The sequence below is a fragment of the Dermacentor andersoni genome, chromosome 1 (genome assembly GCF_023375885.2).
Source record: "Dermacentor andersoni chromosome 1, qqDerAnde1_hic_scaffold, whole genome shotgun sequence".
NCBI lineage: Eukaryota > Metazoa > Arthropoda > Arachnida > Ixodida > Ixodidae > Dermacentor > Dermacentor andersoni.
The window spans coordinates 222,906,164-222,925,942 of NC_092814.1; the positions used below are offsets into that span (position 1 = coordinate 222,906,164).

The 19,779-nt window shown below is 42.0% G+C and overlaps 1 protein-coding gene across 3 annotated transcripts in view; it reads left to right on the forward strand.

Annotated features, from left to right (window-relative positions):
• Positions 1–18,013, forward strand: part of LOC126548475 (uncharacterized) — a 215,144-nt gene extending 197,131 nt beyond the window's left edge. For 2 of the 3 annotated variants that reach the window (XM_050196669.3, XM_055063728.2), the window contains 3 exons: positions 3–102; positions 3,470–3,616; positions 17,490–18,013. In XM_050196669.3, the coding sequence (XP_050052626.1) occupies positions 3–102; positions 3,470–3,616; positions 17,490–17,687 (445 nt within the window). In that variant the 3' untranslated portion in view covers positions 17,688–18,013. Of the gene's footprint in view, positions 1–2; positions 103–1,154; positions 1,238–3,469; positions 3,617–17,489 lie in introns of those variants that run through there. The other variant, XM_055063729.2, reaches the window with a different exon arrangement.
• The last annotated feature ends 1,766 nt before the right edge of the window (positions 18,014–19,779 follow it).

Here is a 19,779-nt window from a genome sequence, read left to right on the forward strand (position 1 = left end):
AGCCTGACGCGAGAAAAGTCAAACACAGAATCACAGTTTTCAGTGGCTTTAGAAGATTTTCGTACTTCACCTCACTATTCACAGTTCTCCAAGAAGCTCATGGTAAGATTGAAAGTTACTGTGCACCTGATATCTACTCTCCCTCTCTCTCTCTCCCTCTCTCTCTCTTTGAGCATTAAAGGCAAATATTAAGGGGCCCTGCAACATGTTTCTTTCTAAAATTGAAAATATACTGGGGTGAGTGCAATGTCTTTCAATTAATATAAAAAATTTTGAAAAGAAACCATAATAATAATAGATGTATAAAGAGCACAACGTTTCCTTCCCCATTCCTCCTCAATTGTTCCCACTCAGCTAGGGCAATGCCGATCGCATGCACTTACGGTAATCCTTCAAGTTTTGCATCTGATAAATGTGCCAGAAAGCAACAAAGGAGTGGTGAGAGCATGGGTGGGACACCTTAACAGCCTCTCTTTTCCTATTTGCTAGAAGAGAGGAGGTGTGTGCTTGTGTTTGCTAACTTTCGCTCAGAGGTCATTCCACGCCAGACGCACCAGTAGAAAACTTGGCCCTGTCAGATTTCTTTTTTAAAAATTGTGCACATTATTGGGTCTAAAAATATGCATTCGCAAAATATTGTGTGTGAAAAAAAAAAGTTTTTGTATACCTTAGCACCATTTGAATTCTACCCTTAATTCAGATCAAAACAGGATGTATAATAAAAAAATTATTTTAAAAATTAATTCAGCGAAAGCAAAAATTTTGTCTCACTAACGTAGAAACATTGTGCTTTACTAGGCACTCTCCTTTATAGCCTTTGCGTTATTTTTAATATAGTAATATACTGTGTGAAAAAGCCAATGTGGGGCATTTCTTAGATACTTTATAAGCTTTAGATTTATCTGTAGTTGTTTTGTTAAATATTCCTGGTATTCGTGTGTCCAAATAGTAGGCTAAAATATTTTTCCATGCAACAACCACGGAATATTAAAGAGAAATGACACCAAAGTTACAAAAATTGCATTTGTGCTACATTTTAGTTGTAAATTCTGCACTGAAATAGTCCACCTAAATATATGAAAGGTTGCGTGTTTTGTAGAAGGGCACCTAACAATTTGTTTTCAAAAGTTTAACTAGAGTAATTTTTGTTTTAGGTGAGAAAAAAAGAAGTTAGGTCCCTACTCCAGACACCACTGCTGATCAGCAGAGCATCTTCACTGCAATATGGGGAAGAATGGTTGGTTGATACCTTATGCACTGATCACGTGTTTCTCAGGAGGGCATTGCAGAAGTGCTTGAGTCTGCTGTGGCACCGTTTATTTAGCCACTTCCAACTCCTGTGTCAATAGATAGAAAGTCAGCTCTGCACAGATCACAGATAGTGACGATGGATAAAAGTGGTGGTGCAGTCATGTACCAATGACTGATACAGCTCTTTGAAAGCCTGGCAATAGTTTGATTTTTTTTTTTTTCTACAGTGTGTTTCAGTATCCACAAGTCTGTCATTTCTTTCACCCATTCGAAGATCTGGTAGGGGGTTATGATGTAGTCTCTGTAAGGCCTTTGAAGACTTCATCTAGTCACTAGAAGCTTGACAGTGCCGCCAATGTCATTGCAAACGCTTTTAACATGCAAAATGGTGAAAAGTTCTATTTCGCAAAGATGCTGTTCATGTTCACGATAGCAGAGATTTAAAAGTTTTTTGTAATGTTTTCTATTGGGACAAAACTCCATCGAAAGGTGGTGTCGTTTTCAAATTCCACGAAACTCCTTTTTTGAAAATCTTGATAAATTCATCTTGGAACGCTGACACAGATTCTATTATGTGTTCTGCACAGTCTGATGACAGACAATTAATTTAACAGAGATGTCATCGCTGCTTTCATCCGAATTGAACTAGACAACTATTTTATGGAGAGTGGTTTGTTCATTCATCCAATTAAAAAGTGAGGGGTATCCTGAACATTGAAGTGTTAATTTTCTACAAGATCCGTAATCACAATGGCCTCTCCTGTCTTGATAGCTTTTTGCTCCCGAAACTATTTTGCTATTTTCGCATGGCATCTCAAGCACTTCTGCAATGACCTCCTGAGTGAAATGTGGTTAGTACAGCACAGTATGCCCGTGCCGTCTATTGTTGTGAAGTTGCACTTTTGGTCAACGGCGTCGTATAAAGTAGGGACCACACTTCAAAAATTATTTTCTTGCATAAAACAAAAATTACTCCAATTAAGCTTACTGTAACAAATTGTTAGGTGTCCTACTGTGAAGCACTCAACCTTTCATGTTATAGATGGACCACCTCAATGCAGAACTGAGAGCTGAAAACATGATACAAATGCAATTTTTGCAACCTTGGGATCATTTTTGTATTTTGTGGTTGTTGCGTGCCAAAATATTTTAGTCAAGTATTTGGACACAAGACTACCAGGAATAGCTAGCAAAAGTTTTTATATCTCTAAAATGACCCAAATTGGCCTTTTTGCCCACATTATAAATATATTAAAAATAAAGTCAGGGCCTACATAAGAGAGTGCATTTTAAAGCACAGTCTTTAATATATCGAGATGAAATTTTCACTTTCATTGAATTAAAATTAATTTCTAATTATTTTTTCTTGTGCATCATGTTTTGCTTTTAAAGGGGCCCTATATGCCTGTGCCGCTTGTTGAGTGGCACCGATGGTATCGTCTCGATGTGGCAATTTTGTGCACTTCATAGACAAAATGTGACACCAAAGAATGACGCTGTAATCATTCAACACATGTGCTTTCCCCGTGGTGTGTAATTTACAAAAAGAAAAAAAAAACTTTACTTTGCAAACCTTTATGCTTGCTGTTACAACGCCCCAAAACATTTGTGCGCCATTGTCTACATGAAATAAGAAATGCCAGGAAAGACCCCCAAGTTTGTTACTGTGAATTCCTATGCTACACATAATGCCAGGCCATGTTGCTCAGCTGCAGCTCCACAATATAAAGACCCGGCTGCATGGACTAATTAAAGGGGCCCTGTACTACCCCTCGGGCTTGGTGAAAAACATACTCCACCGATAGCATATGCTGCTGTGAACGTGTCAGCCAAATTTTGCAGTCGGGTGTGGCGTGTGGATCTTGCAAATGGGGAGCAAAGTCACATTTCTCTCAAACGCTCTCTTTTCAAGAGAAGTCTGCTCCTCACTCTTTTCTGGATGCTTTATCTTGTAATATAGCAGATTCGCATACATGGCTGCTATTGGACATGACCAACTTGCCCAACATAGTGTCCTTTTAGATCTAAGTGTTTCTGCCTTCATTGTATATTTGGAAGTTTGGAAAAGGACTTTTTTGGCCCTAAACAGTTGTGTGCATTTCTGGGGGCCCCCTGTTCCAGAAAATGTAAGAAACATACAGCATAGATATAATCTAATTGTACTTGTCTTGCTATCGTGTTGTGTTCGAAACATTTATAGTATTGTTATTTCTTGCAGCTGCAGTTGACCAAGAAGTCATATGAGCGGCAAAAGGAGAATGTAAAAGCATTTGCTCAGGTTGTTGATGGGCCACTGAGTAAAGCCCGCCAAATCGTTCTTCTGTCTGCACACAACTACAGAACAGAGTTTGGTCTTCGCTCTTATGTAAGCCCCTTATTTTAATTTTGCCTGTACCTCTCCCCATCTCTCTCTCTCTCTCTCTCTCTCTCTCTCTCTCTCTCTCTCTCTCTCTCTCTCTCTCTCTCTCTCTCTCTCTCTCTCTTTCTCTCTGCTTCTGTCATTCTTTACAGTTGTGAATACACTGGAGTAGAGAAGATCAAGGAACTTGATTGTCCACTTTTATCAAGCAAGGGGCAGTGTAACTTGCCTGTGTAGGCGCTATTAAATATGTGGGAATTTTTATTTTTATGTGTTGATGTTCAGTTTAACATAAGCTTATATCGAGCCCATTAAATGCAAGGGAAATCGTGGAAGAGCAGCAGCCCCTACATAAAAAAGGTAGAGGGAGGGGCGGGATTGAGAGGGGATCGCATGATAAGCTTGGTGCCTAACAAATAATTCATTGCTTCTTTACATTCTCTTGCAAAGGAAACACGATAACTTTCCTGTGCACTTTCACCACATGTAACATAGATAGCCAAATTAGTTGCATAAAATTTCAATTATGTGTAGTGCAAATGTAACCCAGCATATTTCCAGCAGCAGTCATATGCAAATAAGTGCATTCTGTTTTATGCACATTTATCTCACAGAAAGCGGTGCAAACTAATGTCATCACTGGATGCAAGTGTAAAAACTACCTTTTCTCTCTCTCTCTCTCTTGTTTAAAGCATCCATTGTATGAAACCGAAGGTTTGCCGTGCTCTGTCATCTTGCTCGTGAAATGTTGATAAGCCAAGCAATTTTTGAGAACATAAGAGCAGGATGCAAAAGATGCAAGCCTGTTGCCTTTATTGAGTGTGTGTAGCAGTTCAACGTAGCCATGCTAAGACAGTATGGCATATACTGCAGTCTGAAAAAATAAGTTGTCTATGCTGAAAGAATGAATTAACACATGTGCGCTCATATTTAATTTCTTTCACTGTCCTTATGCAGTGCCAGAGCCTTTCAACACTTTCCTTCTGGTTAGAAACTTCCCCTGAAGTTTCATATAGGGGACACAAGGTGCCACCAGAATCACCAACATTAGTAGAAGGGGGTTGGCCACACTCGATTGGCCAGGGCCACATGTACTGATGTGAATCTGTCCAGCAAGAGTGCCTTACACATTTCTTTTTTCACATTGTTTGCGTACTAAACATACAACAGCAAGTCTAGACAAGCTAATTGGTGGTAACTCAGAGCTGCTACTGCACCTGCACCTTGGAAGACAGCGAAGCTGAGCCACATTGGGAATTCCTAATTCGAGGACAGGGAAGAATGGAGGCATGGAATGGCAGCACGCAATGGTGACTGTATAGCATTTATAAATGCTCGAAAGTTAACTGTTTTTATGAATATTTACAAAATTTTGCATGAGATTCATTTCATAGGCCAATTCATTGATGGAGCTTTGATGGAGTTCTGGTGTGGCGCGTAGATTGCCGCGGCTGCCGGTTGTCGCCGCACAAGCCCTCTTGTGGCTTCGGCGCTTCCGTTTTGTGTACTGTTGTAACTATAGTGAATAAAGATTATTATTATTATTATTATTATTATTGAGTAGCAGTGGCAGGAACATAGGCTGCCAGTTTGGCAAGAATTCGCATTTACACACTTATGCTTGCCTGCATTTTATGCTTACTGTGTAGTTGCTTAAGATCGTGCTTATGTTGGCATAGGGTTATGTGATATACCTGGGCCGCCAAAATTGCAGTGCTATCCCAGAAATTTTTCATCAACCCTATCGCACCATAGCTGTTCGCCATGCCTTTCCACCAACTGCCTCATTATCACAGCGCATCATTGACTTTCCAGAGAGGGGAAAGCCAACTACAGTCAAACTTTGTTATAACAAAGTTGCAACTGCCACTAAAATTACTTCACTATATCTGATATTGGTTATAAAAATACACAATAATGAAAAAAAATCTAGAGTTGCATCTATGTGAGAGAAGTGCAAGTGTGATGCCATGTGTCAGTATCTCAAGCCACTCAGCAAGGATGATATTCTTGGTCATTTATTTTCAGAGATAAAATCGTTTTTCGCAACATTTCGCATGACTAGAAACTGGACTCGTTAGTATCGATGGGCGAAAGCATCCTCCTGGCACTGTGCCAAGCACACTGTCTGACATGACTGGCAAGCTGCCACACTGCCGTTATCACCTAAATCAGCCGCTTGGTGACACATAGCTGATCCCAGCGATAACGGCTGTGTGAAAATGACGTACTTGCAGTCGTTGGCTATTTAAGATGCATCTAGGTGAAGCGCGTCATGTGGTGAAATATGGTTTGCTAGACACATTCAATTGTGAGTGATGACAACGCCACCACTGTGAGCACCACTTCACTTAATGAAATGCAGTACACATCAGTCGATGCACTGCCTATATATCCTAGTTCACTGTACCCAGAGGCCATATTCTCGGCCACTTCCTGTCGGCGATACAATCACTTTTGCAAGATTTCACGTGACTCGGCACCTGAAGCGTCGGTGTCTATGGGCGATAGCACTTCTCTCATAGTGCCACGCATTCTATCTTGGTGTGGTATTCTGTACATTGTCAAATCCTGCCAGATTGTCAAATTTCGTAATGGCAGTGTTTTGAGCCTATCAGAAAGGCCGCAGCAGCGCTCTGGGATCAATTCATTGGTAGTGTTCAAAGGGGCCCTGAACCACTTTTTATTGAAATCGAGAAATGCATTTGAAGTTAAAATAGACTATATCAGAAATACTTTGCCGCAAGAAATACTTCAGTGCTTTCAAAAGAAGCCGAGTTATTGGCAGTCAAAAGTCAAGTATGATCCTGTTCTCTGTGCTCCTGTTCCTTCTTCAGTGCCTTGCACTGCAAAGGCTACGCCGAAGCGGGGTGTGCTTACAACGCTCCACCTACTGTACGTCACCGTGACGCGCAGTTCAAATTTGATTTTGGATGTTCACGTAGATGCCACTACTTCCAATTTTGGCACCTACCACGCGCCAAACATAGCCGAATGCGGTTGTCCCCAGTGCAATGTGTTGAGCCAACGGACCCATTGCGGCACCCCACGGTGGCCGAGGTATCTACACTACGTAGAAGACCGCAGCTACATGCAACTGTTCTGCATATGCACAGCGTTTGCTTAGTACATGACAGGGCTTGAGTGCATGCTCGCGCTCATATGCTCCAGTCTGGCCGTGCTACGTGGTGCAGACCAGCTTTGTCCTGCACCAGCTTAACCGAGGGATAGTAGCCACATCCAACTTGCGCATGTTAAAGCATAATAAATAGCTCATTACGAAGCGAAGTCTGCCAAGATGTCTAACCAGGAGCGGTCATAATTGAGCGCGAGCTGGCAAATGTGCGTGTGGTCTGACCTCAAGTTTCGTGTGGTTTGAGGCTAGTTGAGTGTTTAAAACTAGCTGAAATTAGCGAGACCCCACGGCTATGACACCTATAAGCAGGGTGGCCGAAGTTTTAATTCCAACGCGGGCAGCCACAGCCAAGCATGAGCAGACAATAGTCGGCTTCTTCCTGAAGTACGTAATTATTAACAAAATTCAAAAGTAGAGTTACGCCTACTTCAGTCTGTTTATTAATCTGCGTCAATAAATGTACACAGTAACAGTAGGAAGAAGCACACTGATCCAAACACCCTTCATTAATGTCAGCTATTGGCCAATGGCAGCCGTGTATGGGAATCTGCTATATTACTAGATAAAGCGTCCACAAAAGAGTGAGGGGCAGACGTCTGTTGAAAAGCGAGGGTTCGAGAAAAAGGCAAGCTCGCGCTCCGCTTGTGAGCTCCACGCGCTGCACACAGCTGCAAAATTTGGCTGAGATGTTCACAGCAGCGTATGCTATCCATGGACTGCGTTTTTTCACCAAGCCCGTGGGGTAGTTTAGGACCTCGTTAACATACCAAAATAAAGCTGTCAGAGACTGCCATAGTGAAGGGCTTCAGAGCCCGCGACCAGAGTGCTGTGCTAGAGTGTCCTAGAATACTTGGAGAGTGGCCAAAGTAGCACACCAATACCTGGGCCAATGTGAGCCTCTTGCAGTGAGCAGCCACCAGAGGTGCTTGTGTGCTAAACTCGTGGGCATCTCCGCTTGAGAAGTGGTGGGTGTCTGCTATATGCTGGGTAACGCACACTCTGTTGAAGTATACGTCACTGCAAAATTATACTAATTTGCAGCGACTTGTTGCACAAGGCAAAGCAAGCATTTGGGTATTGCCCTACTTGCTCCATATTTACATTTACCTCTGCACTTGCAGGCTTACCACTGCTATGTTTGGCACATAGGCAGCTGTTGCAGTCACTGTTTTTGTGCAAGGGACTGTGCAAGCGCAGTATGCTCTAAAGTGGTTAGGTATGGCATGCTCAACAAAGACAATGACGTACTGTAGCACAGAAAAGAGTAGGACAAAGCGGACAGTCAGAACAATGTAGAGAGCATATATATTCTGACGTGCTCCTGATGACGCTGTGCCCTGCATCTCTTCTAATTCTTTCATGTTTTTTTTTTTTTTTTCTAAACTCCACCTTCGATGGCTCCCGCGTCTTTGATGTCTTTTCTTTTTTTGCATAACTACATTAAAATATTTACAGTGGACTTGCAGATGTTTGAGGTTTAGTAGAAGATAAATAGATTTGCTGGTAATTTATTTTGGGCAGAAGGGGCAGCGTGATGCGTAATGAGGCATTGATTTGCATTTACGTCAACCTTCTTGAAAACTGCACTTTTATTGCGTTGTCTAAATATTCTTATTTTATTACATACTACTTATCGTATTTACTCGATTCTGACGCACCTTCGATTGTAACGCGCACTCGTTTGCCGTTGCGAGAAATAGAAAAAGTCACAGTTTCGCACGAAAGGTGAAGCATCGATTGCGATTGCAAATTAGCAGAAAGCTATACGAAAAGTAAGGATAGTATTTTTATCGGCCGTATAAACTTATAAACATTGGCAAACTAACTAAATTAACAAGCATGATGTCACGCGGGCACAAGCAAGCATGAACACGTCTCATTCAATGACCGCGGAAACTCTTTATCAAAACGCTGGAGTGAGGAAGTCTGGTAGCAGGAGCCAGCAAGTTGACCTTTGTGCGGCCTCTTGCTTCAACGCGAACTAAGCGACGAGAGCACATCACGGTGCGCCTAGATGCGTAGACTCCATCGCAGATTGCTTTCAAGATAGGGTCCACGTGGCCAGGCCGTACGCAGCAGTTACCGGAGTAGAATGCCTCTCCTGTTTGCGCCAGTCCCAGACGTAAGTTTCAGGAACTCCGAACACCCGTGGAGCGGTCCGATTTCTGTCCGTCTCTGCACACCTGATCACTTTGCTTTTAATTGCGGCATCGCATGTCTTTGCAGTCAGCACTTCCATGCTAATGGAACAAATGCAGAAAATGGGAAGACAGACGGTTTACTACTACAGCACTATGGAGGTTTTAATTGCGGCATCGCATGCCTTCGCAGTCAGCACTTCCATGCCAATAGAGCAAACGCAGAAAAGGGGAAGATAGACGGTGTACTATTACAGCACCATAGAGGAAGCTATGGTAGGTAGGCTCGAAGCATGTACAAGGCAGCCATTTTGAAATGCCGATGGCGATATGGTAACACAGATTTATGGTCGTACTCGGTTCTAACGCGCACGCAATTTTTGGACCCGTGTTATTGGAAAAAAGTGTGCCTTAGGTTCGAGTAAATACGGTAACTGACAAGGGCACCAACTTTAGGGGTTCAAATGACCCTGCAGGTATCAACCATGTAGTTTGGTATTTCTTTTCTACAGATATGCAAAAGAAGGGTATAGGAATGTTAGAATTCTAATAACTGTTAGTTTCATATAATTGTTAAATTGTAGCCAGTATTTCTCGTATTTTACTGCATAGCAAGAAAGTTTATTTTGAAGGCAACTATAGTGCCACAACCTTTTATTAAGAACATCCAAACGTCAGAGGTAGCTAACTACACGCAGCTGCACAGAACAAAGGGGTGGCTTGCTGTACCTGTTAGGCCACCTATTCAGGTTTATTCAAGATTTGTAAATTATGTTAACGAGCTGCTTCGGCACTCCGAATATTTATCATGAGAGCTATAGGCATGATTGTGCTAATAAGAAGCGGGAAGCTATATGTCTGTGTGCTCCATTCACTCCCAGTTACTTTCTGCTGAAATGGTAATCTTATACATTATCACTTGTTTGCACTTTTTTAAAGAGAACAACGGCCCAAAGGCTAAGTGCCATGAAACAGTGAAATATCTCAATGTGAGCTATTGCACATGAAATTCAGATATTGTTGTAGAATTTAACACCTTATATGTTAGTCTTTATGGTGAAGGGGTGCCGTGCACTTGATATTTTGGTGTACTTCAGCTTTTAATTTAAAAAAAAAAATGGAGCCACTTCGTGAATGGCCACACCTGACTCTGGGACATGTAATCATAATTCTTTTGTATATTCGCTAGACTCGAAATTGCTGGAGAGGGAGGCAAACATTCACTGGAACATTAACGCGCACAAAACTAACATTTATTGCACTTCACTCAGAGCCATCGAAGGCCTTGTTCTCCAATGCAGTCAAAAAGTTCAGCCATTTTAGCTGGCAGCATGACTGGGTCACCGTCGTCGGACTCTGAATAACTTTTATGAAACGTAGACACGTTGCTGGCATTGCCTCTGCAGTGTTTGCATGCTCCGGATGAACATGCAAACAATCGGGACACGCCTGCCTGAATATGAAGGCATGCATACTAAAGTGAAATGTCGACCATAAGCCCTGTGACTTCTCGCACGAGTGACTGATATGGTGATTATAAGCAAGTAATGCTTTTTATAATGGGTATATCTCTGGTTACACAATGTACAATAAAAAAATGAGGCATCCCTTTCTTATTCATTACGTCATTTCTGTGGGTTCAACTTTGTCTTTAAGAAAAACTAAACTATGAACTAAACAAAACAGTGAACTAGTACATGTGACCTCGAATCACAGAGGCACCCAATCAAGAACAACTTGGCTGCCACTGCGCTGCCTATACGGCGAGCCCTCAGGATGTTGCCATGCACGGTTTCTCGTAATCGCAGAAAAAAACTCTCATATTGGTCATTCCAGCTTGCATGGATTTATGCATAATAAGTCACCGTTTTACAAGATGCACTGACAAAATTTTTAGGGGGAAAATGCAACCTACAATTCAGAAAGTACAGCATGTTTATCATTTACATGCTGGGCTTCGACAATTTCCTGACATGCTCAAAATTTAAAATGCCATAGTAGAGTCAATTTCCCTAATGTATGTCATTTGCTGTTTTGATGGTTTATTATGATAGAATGCATCTGTCTAATAAACTTAGCAAACAGTGCTGGACACTTAGTGCTGCTATACTATACATATGCTGTCACATACATTTCTATATCTAATTACTTATCATTTGATTTGGATGTCTCTAATGAATCTTGTTTCTATTGCTGGCTCTGGAGTTACTACACTTGAAGGTACGGAAGTGTGCTGAAACAAAGTTTCGTGCCTTGAATGTTGCTTCCTTTCTGCACAACATCCGAGCTGGGCACGGCGAAGCTCACTGCTGCGCGCTCTCATTGATGTAAAGTCAGCTGAAGGTAATTATGGCACAATGGGGAGAGGGGGAGTTTAGCTAATAAATCTAGTTGTGCAGGTTAGGTGCTGCCTCTGTCATAAGCTACTAGCTGAGCTAAATTGTCTTCGAATAAAATCATGCTCCGCATTTCAGTGAATGCTGCCTTGCTGCAACCCAATAACAACTATTTCGTATAAATGGAAAAAGAAAACATGTATTACCTAGCGGCTTGATGTTTCGATGTGCATGCCACATTTTTAAGTGCTTGTCATGTTATTGCATAGTTAATCTTTTGTTAGTAAATCGAAACGGATCCAAAAAATTCACCGATGATTGTGATACTCCCTAATGCGAAACTTGAGCGCAGCTTTATACGCGTTTTCATTTCGTGATATATTGGCTGGTGCAGGCAGTCTGTCTCATGCAGCACGTTGTAAACGGAGCAATATGTGGCACGACTGCCTCGCTAATCGGGAGATTGCAAGAGGCTGTGCATGGGTGACGCGTGGGCGCCATTCACAGCAGCTGCTGCAGCTAGACCTCCACTCATGCAGCTCTTTGTTTTCATACAGACAATACACGCTACTCTGGCGCCATCTTGTATCCATTTTCGCCGCAAAGTCTGTCCTGCGCCGCACTACGCTTTTCTTCTCACGCTTTCACCATACCCTCCACCTCCGCCTTCCTCCTTGCGGCCTCTTTGCTATTGCCATCTTTCATCTGCCGCTGCACTCCACATTGGCTTTCGTGCTTCGCTGTGTTCATTCGCTCGGTTACGAGAGACAGTGCTGATGCTCGCTGCAGGGATGGTTACATGAGAGTTGCGCTCTAAAATAAAACAGTTCACAGAGGCGTGGTCGCCCCTGACTGCAGCATGTAACAGCAAACCACTAATGACAGTGCCCAAAAAACTATTAGTTTAATGGTGAGCTATCACTGTACATAATTATTTAGTTATTGAAAGCAAAAGATTGTGAATAACCCCTTCAGTCACGGCGTACACGTTTGTGGATGCGACTTATTTTTGCCATTACTGTGCCGTGGTTGCAAGGAATAGACAACGAACATTAAGCATTGAGTAAATTGAACATTCTGCTTTCTTAAAGTACACCCACTTCACTTCTGAGAGAAATTTATCGCTTTCGACGACTGCTTTGGTGAAGGCACTACCGTGTTTGATGGGGCATTTGAAGTGGGGCGTTTCGGTAGTAATTTCAAAAGATATTTTTCCCTTTTTGCAATGCTTCTGCCAAATAATTAACCTGTGCATGTAATTTGAGCGGGTGATTCAATATTTTTAATGAAGAGACATAGCATTACTGACTGTACAATAAAGGTATATATAATTACCGTGTAATTATGGTAGCTCTCTATAAAATGCACAATCATTCTCATCCCACCTTGACTTGCTTTCTATGGAGCCTCCAGCACCTTGGCATAAAATTATGTAAATTTTACTCATTTATCGACAGTCAAACATAATTCGTGACTGAAGGGGATAATTTTATTCTTGGTCTCGCCTTCTATGTGTGACTTTTTGCACACTTTGCCATATGGTACACTCGTACATATGGCACCTGTGCTCTAAGAACGCGTGGGTAAGTTCATGCATGCTGCCCTTTAGAACCTGGTCCTTGCACTATCTTGCTGCGCTAGCACTAACGCAATGTGTAAAATAGTGTAATTAAAATGTCGTGACACAACATCAAAAGGGAAAAAAGCTGCCAAGTGGCTTGTGTATCACGTGAAAGCGAAAAATTAGAGCATGTAGCAGACTCACTGCTTCTCGCATGCTACCAGAGTCAAGCAGCCCATTGGTTTGGCACAGCGTTGCTGTGCCAAACCGCTGTGCTGCAGCTGCTCACCACAAACACCTCACGCATAGGCCGCTACTTTGGCCACTCTCCCAATATTTCTAGTACACTCTACTTGTGCTCAGCAGCAAAATAGTGTAGGCACTGAGCCAACACAGCAGATGAAGAATTTTGTAGAAGTAAGCCAGATATAGCCGACGGCTGTCACAGTAGGGATTCCGAAGCCAAATTCACAAAGCTTTTCATTCTTAAATGCATTGGCCAGCCTTCTTTGCTAATATATCTGGCATAGTGATTGGCTGTCTTCTGCACTTGCAATTTTAGCATAAGAACTTTCTTGTGAATATGGGCCCCAATTTGTACTAGCTACGTAATCAGGTTCATAACAGTATGTTTGCATAACAAGAAGGAAGAATGGTTGTCATTATAAAATATGCTAGATTAAGGAGTGTTGCCGAAGCCAACCTTTTGATAATGTGACTTGTCTTCTTCAGGGTAGCGACTGCTGATGAAGACAAGTCCCCTTGTCAAAACTTTGGCTTAAAGCAACATTCTTTGTTGTATCACTTTTAATCACTTCAAGCCTCCATCTTCCTGTGAACTTTGCTCTTGTTTTGGATTGCCGTTATAAAGCACTTATTAGGCGGTAACTACAAACAGCTGTCATATCAGTGGACAATACTATATCACTGGACAAGACTGCTGTTTCAGCTTGGGGAAGTAAGCCGGCAGGCCTTCAGAAGTCTTCATAATGACAACTACTTTGAGCTTAGGCCATTCACGTTGCAGAGACACATTTCCATTCACTGTGCATGCATCTACACAAAAAAAACGTCTGTGGCATAAAAACTTCTTCACACACACAAACATGTTTTGCCGATAGCCTCTCACCGCTTAATGGCTCACTTCCACTTTTCTCATAGGTCCCCATCAGTGGGGAAACAAACAAGTATACATTGCCGTGTTGCCCTTATAACGTACAACATTAGGCGTTGTCATTACCACGAAGCATCACCATCACCACACGGGAAGAGTTGTACACAAACAGAGCGGTAAATTGCTTGTTGCACAGGCAATATTCACACATCACTAATGGCAGTCTGCCCTTGCGCTGTAGTTTGCATACACACAGAATGCCTATGGCATCCGTCCAATGCCTACTTCACTGCCTTTCTATCTGCACTAGCACCGCAGCATGTCTACTAGGCGCTATATGAAATGCTCCTCTAGCGCTATGCAGGAGTTTAGTGACCTGAAGAAAGGTACTAAAGGACCCTAGCATTGCCCTGTGAGCTGCTGCATCGGCTGCTAGCCTCCTAGTTGGTTCAGGTGGTAGAGCAGCCACCCCGAAAAGCCGTTGGTCCGGGGTTCAATCCCTGGACCAGGATCATTTTTTCTTCAACTATGAAGCTTGCCTTGTGAGAAAGCCATATGGTTTCATTTGTAGCTTCATGCTGCAGTCAGGTGGATGACAATTTTACCTTTCATGAACCTTCTCCACCATTGCATGATTCTGCAGAACTGGTTTGCCATCAACTTACCCTGTGGTAACTATCATTCCCATGTGGGCAGTGTTGGCTATGAGTACAACCGCTGCATAAGATAACTAAATTGAATTCTGGGGCATTACGTGCTAAAATCACAATCTGGTTATGAGGCATGCCGTAGAGGGGCAGTCTGGATTAATCTTGACTGGCTGGAGTTCTTTAATCTGCACCTAAATCTAAGTAGGTGATGGAGGCAGCACAGCTACCTGTACATCTTATTGCAAAAAGCAAAGGCCAGTCAGATGCCAGCAATGGATAGCTGGTGTTTACTTTTTGTGATAGTATATACAGTGCTCATCAATGCAAACATTGCAAAAGCACAGGGCTGCTGGAACTTTTTACACCACCAGTGGGCGCTGAGGACACCAAGCTGTTGCATAATGGTATACAATAACAGCAAGAGTCTTTTTGACCCATTGTGACTGCATTTAACCCCCCAACGATATGATCACCCAGCATGCCAACCACCATGCAATCTGAACCACTGAGCACTGTATATATATGTATAGTAGGTGAAAAATAAAATGCAGTTGCTGCAATTTGTGGTAACTCGTAAAGCATACATAATTAGTGTCACTCCATGGGCAGTCCAGGCCACGGCGGCCACATTTTGATGGGGGCGAAATGTGAAAACAGCCGTGTGAAAACAGCCGTGTACTTAGATTTAGGTGCACGTTAAAGAACCCCAGGTGGTCGAAACTTCCGGAGTCCTCCACTATGGCGTGCCTCATAATCAGAAAGTGGTTTTGGCACGTAAAACCCCAAAATTTAATTTTTTGGGCAGTCCAAAGGTTGCACGGACAGTGCAATTGGTCACTTCCAGTTTTACTTATGCTTGTTTTCTGCTGGACTGCACATCCTTGGCAAGGATTGACTAGTGGGCTATTTGGTTTATGATTACAGTAAAAATCAGCACCACAAGAAGGCATGATACATGAAAAGGAGCACTTAGACACTACTTGTGTCTGTTGTGTTCACAGGCACTGTGTTGTGTTGTGTGCTCCTTTTCTTGCGTCATCCTGCCCTGTAGCACTGCTTCTTCCTTCACTTTCTTCAAGCATGGATTGAAGTCCCAAAAACTAATATTCTTGAGCAAACAGGCTGATTATTACTAGTCATTTCCTCACTTCTTTTTGTAGTTTAATTATAATTTATTATTCATCATATTTACCATACCTGGTAAGCCTCTGTTAGTGTGGCATGCTCCACACACCTGTTAAGAGGAAGCTTTAGCTCGGGCCCAACTCCGACGCGGCCTATTCAAATACATGTAAAACGCAAAAGCGTTTTTCTGAGATAACCCTTGGACCGATTTTAATTAAATTTGTTGCATTTGAGAGGGAAAGTTAAATTCTAGTGACTGTTTGAAGCGGAATTTTGTTTTAGGGCTTGAATCTTGTTATCAAGATTTTCAAATATTCGACCACTTGAAAAAAATAGAAGCACGAAGTTTACAAATTCATAGCTCAGCATCAAGAACAGATATCGCGGTTGTGTAAACAGCATCCATTAGATCATTCAAAGCGGACAAATTCGATATGTCATTTTAAATCTTACGGGAATTTGTTACGTTGGTTACAAGGGTTTTGCAAAAGCTGTATTTTCATATTACTAATCAAAAATAACGTACAGCGCGAAGGACAAGGACAGCAATAGACGACATACACAGCATTATTTTTTATCATGAATTACCAACTAGCCCAAGCAACCACCCTAGTTCATATTACTAAAGTTTTTTATCTTCATGTATAACATATCAATTTTGTCCGCTTTAGATGTACTATTAGATGCAATTCACAGAATTGTATTATAATTTTTCGTTGTTGAGTTACAGAGTTGTAAACTTGATTGTTTCGTTTTTTGAACATTTGCGATTTTGGCCAATATTTAATAAAAAATTTACGACCTAACTCAAAAATTTGAAACCAACAGTCACTAGATTTTAAGTTTTTCTTTTAAATGCAACAAACCACGTCATATTCGGTGCAGTGGTTGCCGAGAAAAACGAATTCTCCTTTTACATGTATTTAGATAGGAGCACCCGAGCTAAAGCTTCCTCTTAACTGTGAAAATGATGCACAACAGGGTACACAACCTGTCGTGGTAGCCCAGTGGTTATTATGTTAGGCTGCTGAGCTCAAGATAATGGGTTTAATCCTGACCACGGTGGCAGCATTCTGATGAAAGCAGAATGAAAAAACACATACCGTACATTGGGTACACGGTAAAAAACCCCAGTTGATCAAAATTAATCAGGAGCACCCCCATTATGTCATGACTCATAATCAAATTGTTGTTTCAGCAACGTAAAACCTCAGCATTTAATTTTAGTGGATTTGCCTAGAACATGCAGTGACCAAGACTTTGCATTAATTTGATTGTGCTAATTAGCCACTGCAGCTACAAAGCTTGCTGAATCATTTTTCTCAATTTCCACAGCAAGACAAAGGCTTTTACCAGTGCTTTTGATTACCCCCGGTCTTCTCTTAGTCATATCTACCCTATATCTGTAAATTTATTCATTTTATTACTTTATTGGATTATCTGCTGCATCTAATCAAGCTTGTTCCCATTTTGAGCTTCTTTCAAAAAGAGTTTTCTGTTACTGACATAATTTTAACAGCCGTGCTTTGCTGGCACAACCCCGTTTATCATATTTGCTGATGGCCTGAAATATGACAGAGCATGGTAAATGTCCCTGGTAATTGTGTTATTGGCAGAAAGAAGTGAGTCATAACTATTTTGCTTGTGGGTCTGTGCTTGGAGCAATTCACAACTTTTATACTATGTACACCTGTTTATGTGTGTGTTCAACTACTTCAATTTCCATTAAATTCAATCCATAGTTTGCTGAACAGTTTTCTCTCATGGGGCAAACGTCTGGTCACTGTTGCAATTCAGATGGTGTCACATTTTCATGCAGATTATGCAAGTGTGCCTTGTACAGTTAGAAGATGGAAAGGCGAAATATTGGCATGAAGACCTCAAGCGAAGCATCGTTGTGGACTTCATGAATGCAGACCCAGACCTTGCCAAGGCTTTGACCAATGTCAAGGGAATGTGGTCAAGCATCTTGGGCTTCTTCGTTTGGTTATTTTGGATGTTAGGTATTAATATGTAGAACTTATTAATTATACCTACAGGATGTGCTGTCATGGTGTTTCAATATATAGTCATCACAAAAAGATATGCTATTACAGTGCACTGTACAATATTTAGTGCCGAAGTTGTGCTGTACTAAATACAAGTGAAAATTTTGGATGGCTCAGAATTGTAAAAGCACTCCGTGGGCTTTGTTTTTATGTTATACAGAGAATTAATTTATTATGGGGCACAGATGAAAGCCCTTTAGGTGCCTATCAAATTGTTGCTTCCAGCAACATATCTGTACAATATGTAATCATTTGTTTCGTGCAAAGCTTGAATAAACCTCCCCTTTACTCATTATGGGTGTTAGTTTCCTATTCCTTTCACTGTTCAAAGCACCTGTGAAGTTTGTGCAACTGTGTGTACTTCATTATGGTATCAAATGTTCACCTTCCAATAGTTTGGGTACACACTGGAGGCAGTTCTCCCAAAGGTCATGAAAGATAATGTTTGAAGACATTTTTAAATGATCGGGCATAGCTGTAATGCAAATAATGCACCCACTTGACCCTGCTGAAACCACAGTAGTATTCACAGCAGAGGAGCTTTCTTCAGCTGCTGTTGGGCTAACTGCTGCTGTTGGGCGGCCTAGTGTACTTAATTCTGCTGTTTTTAGGATGTGTTGTAACCTATACAAGTGTGGTATGCAGAAAAATTACTTTACCTGCTTATATGTTTGAAAGTTTCTGCCTTGCAAAGCAACTTTGTGGTTGATTACTAGCTAATTAAGTGCCAAAATGGAAAGCTGAGTACTGGTGCTTCTTATAATTAAAACACATACAGCACATTTGTTCCCATTGACATGGTACTGACAGTTGCTTATGTACAGGGTGTCTACCAACCAGGAAAACCGGGAATTCTCAGGGATTTTGAATTGTCTGGAAAAACTCGGGGAATTTGTGCTTCAATCGGAAAATTAGCTGTCATTTTAGTGAAAGGGAACGAAAGTTGCTCTACTGCTGGCTCGAGTAAAAGAGATGAATCGTAACGGATTGTCTTTGACGCTGTGTCGTTGTCTGGTGGAGTTGCCAGTATACAGTCAACGACCGCTTTTCCGGACGCCCAATTTTTTGGAAATGCCCGATAATGGGGACGGCTTCGCGGCACCACCACGTGCCCCATAGAGTCAATGCATATGAACGTCTGCAATTTAATGCAGACGCTATATAGAACCCTTCTGTGTCCGATTTTCCTTACTCTTTGCCGCGACCGCAGCTCCGAAACGACATTAATCAAAGCTAACGCCGCCGTTTTGATTATCTTGCTGCCTCAAACAACGCTCTTGCACGCAGATCCGCTGGCAACGGTAGCCGCCACCACGGCAACGCGAGGCTTAGCTGCTTCGACGTTCGCTATTAAGCCATGTTTTTCATTGAAAAAATTCCTAATGCCGGTTCCCGAATGGCAGCTTCGCCTCAGCACAGGAATGCTACGCGGTGAAGCGTACGTGAAGTATTGCTGTGAAGCTTAACAAGCGTGGGAAAGGGCAATGATCACGGGACACAGTAAGTATTACACAATTATAGACGCGTGCATCCGCCGTCTCTTGTCACAGTACGAGCACCGATATGCCTAGTAAGCGTACTGGCAGGCCTTCAGAGCTTTTTCTTACGTGCCTGTGACGATTTGAGCCTTTAAGGGCAGTAAAAGACATGCGTTCATTTTTACGGACTACCCGAATTGATTTTTCGGACGTTTTCGTCGACCCTAGGGAGTACAAAAAATCGGACGTTGACTGTACAAATGACCAAGAGGATGCTTCAAATGGTCCGTGGGGCGAACGAGCGGCGGAACGAGGACAAGAGAATGGCCATCACATTAAGGAATGATCGGGAAAGGAACTGTGCCGCCTCTTCTTTGAAGGAGCTTGAGCTCAAAAAGCAGTGTTTGCTGACGCAAAGATGCAGGTGACCCTCATACAAACCAAAATAAACTTGAAAGCAGTGAAACACAAAACGGATGCAGTGTGCGTAGGCTGAGAGTATGTGAGGACAGTTGAGGTTGACTTTCCAGCTGCTGAGAAAATCTCACTTACGATAAAGTTCGGGCCTAATACTAATCTTGCT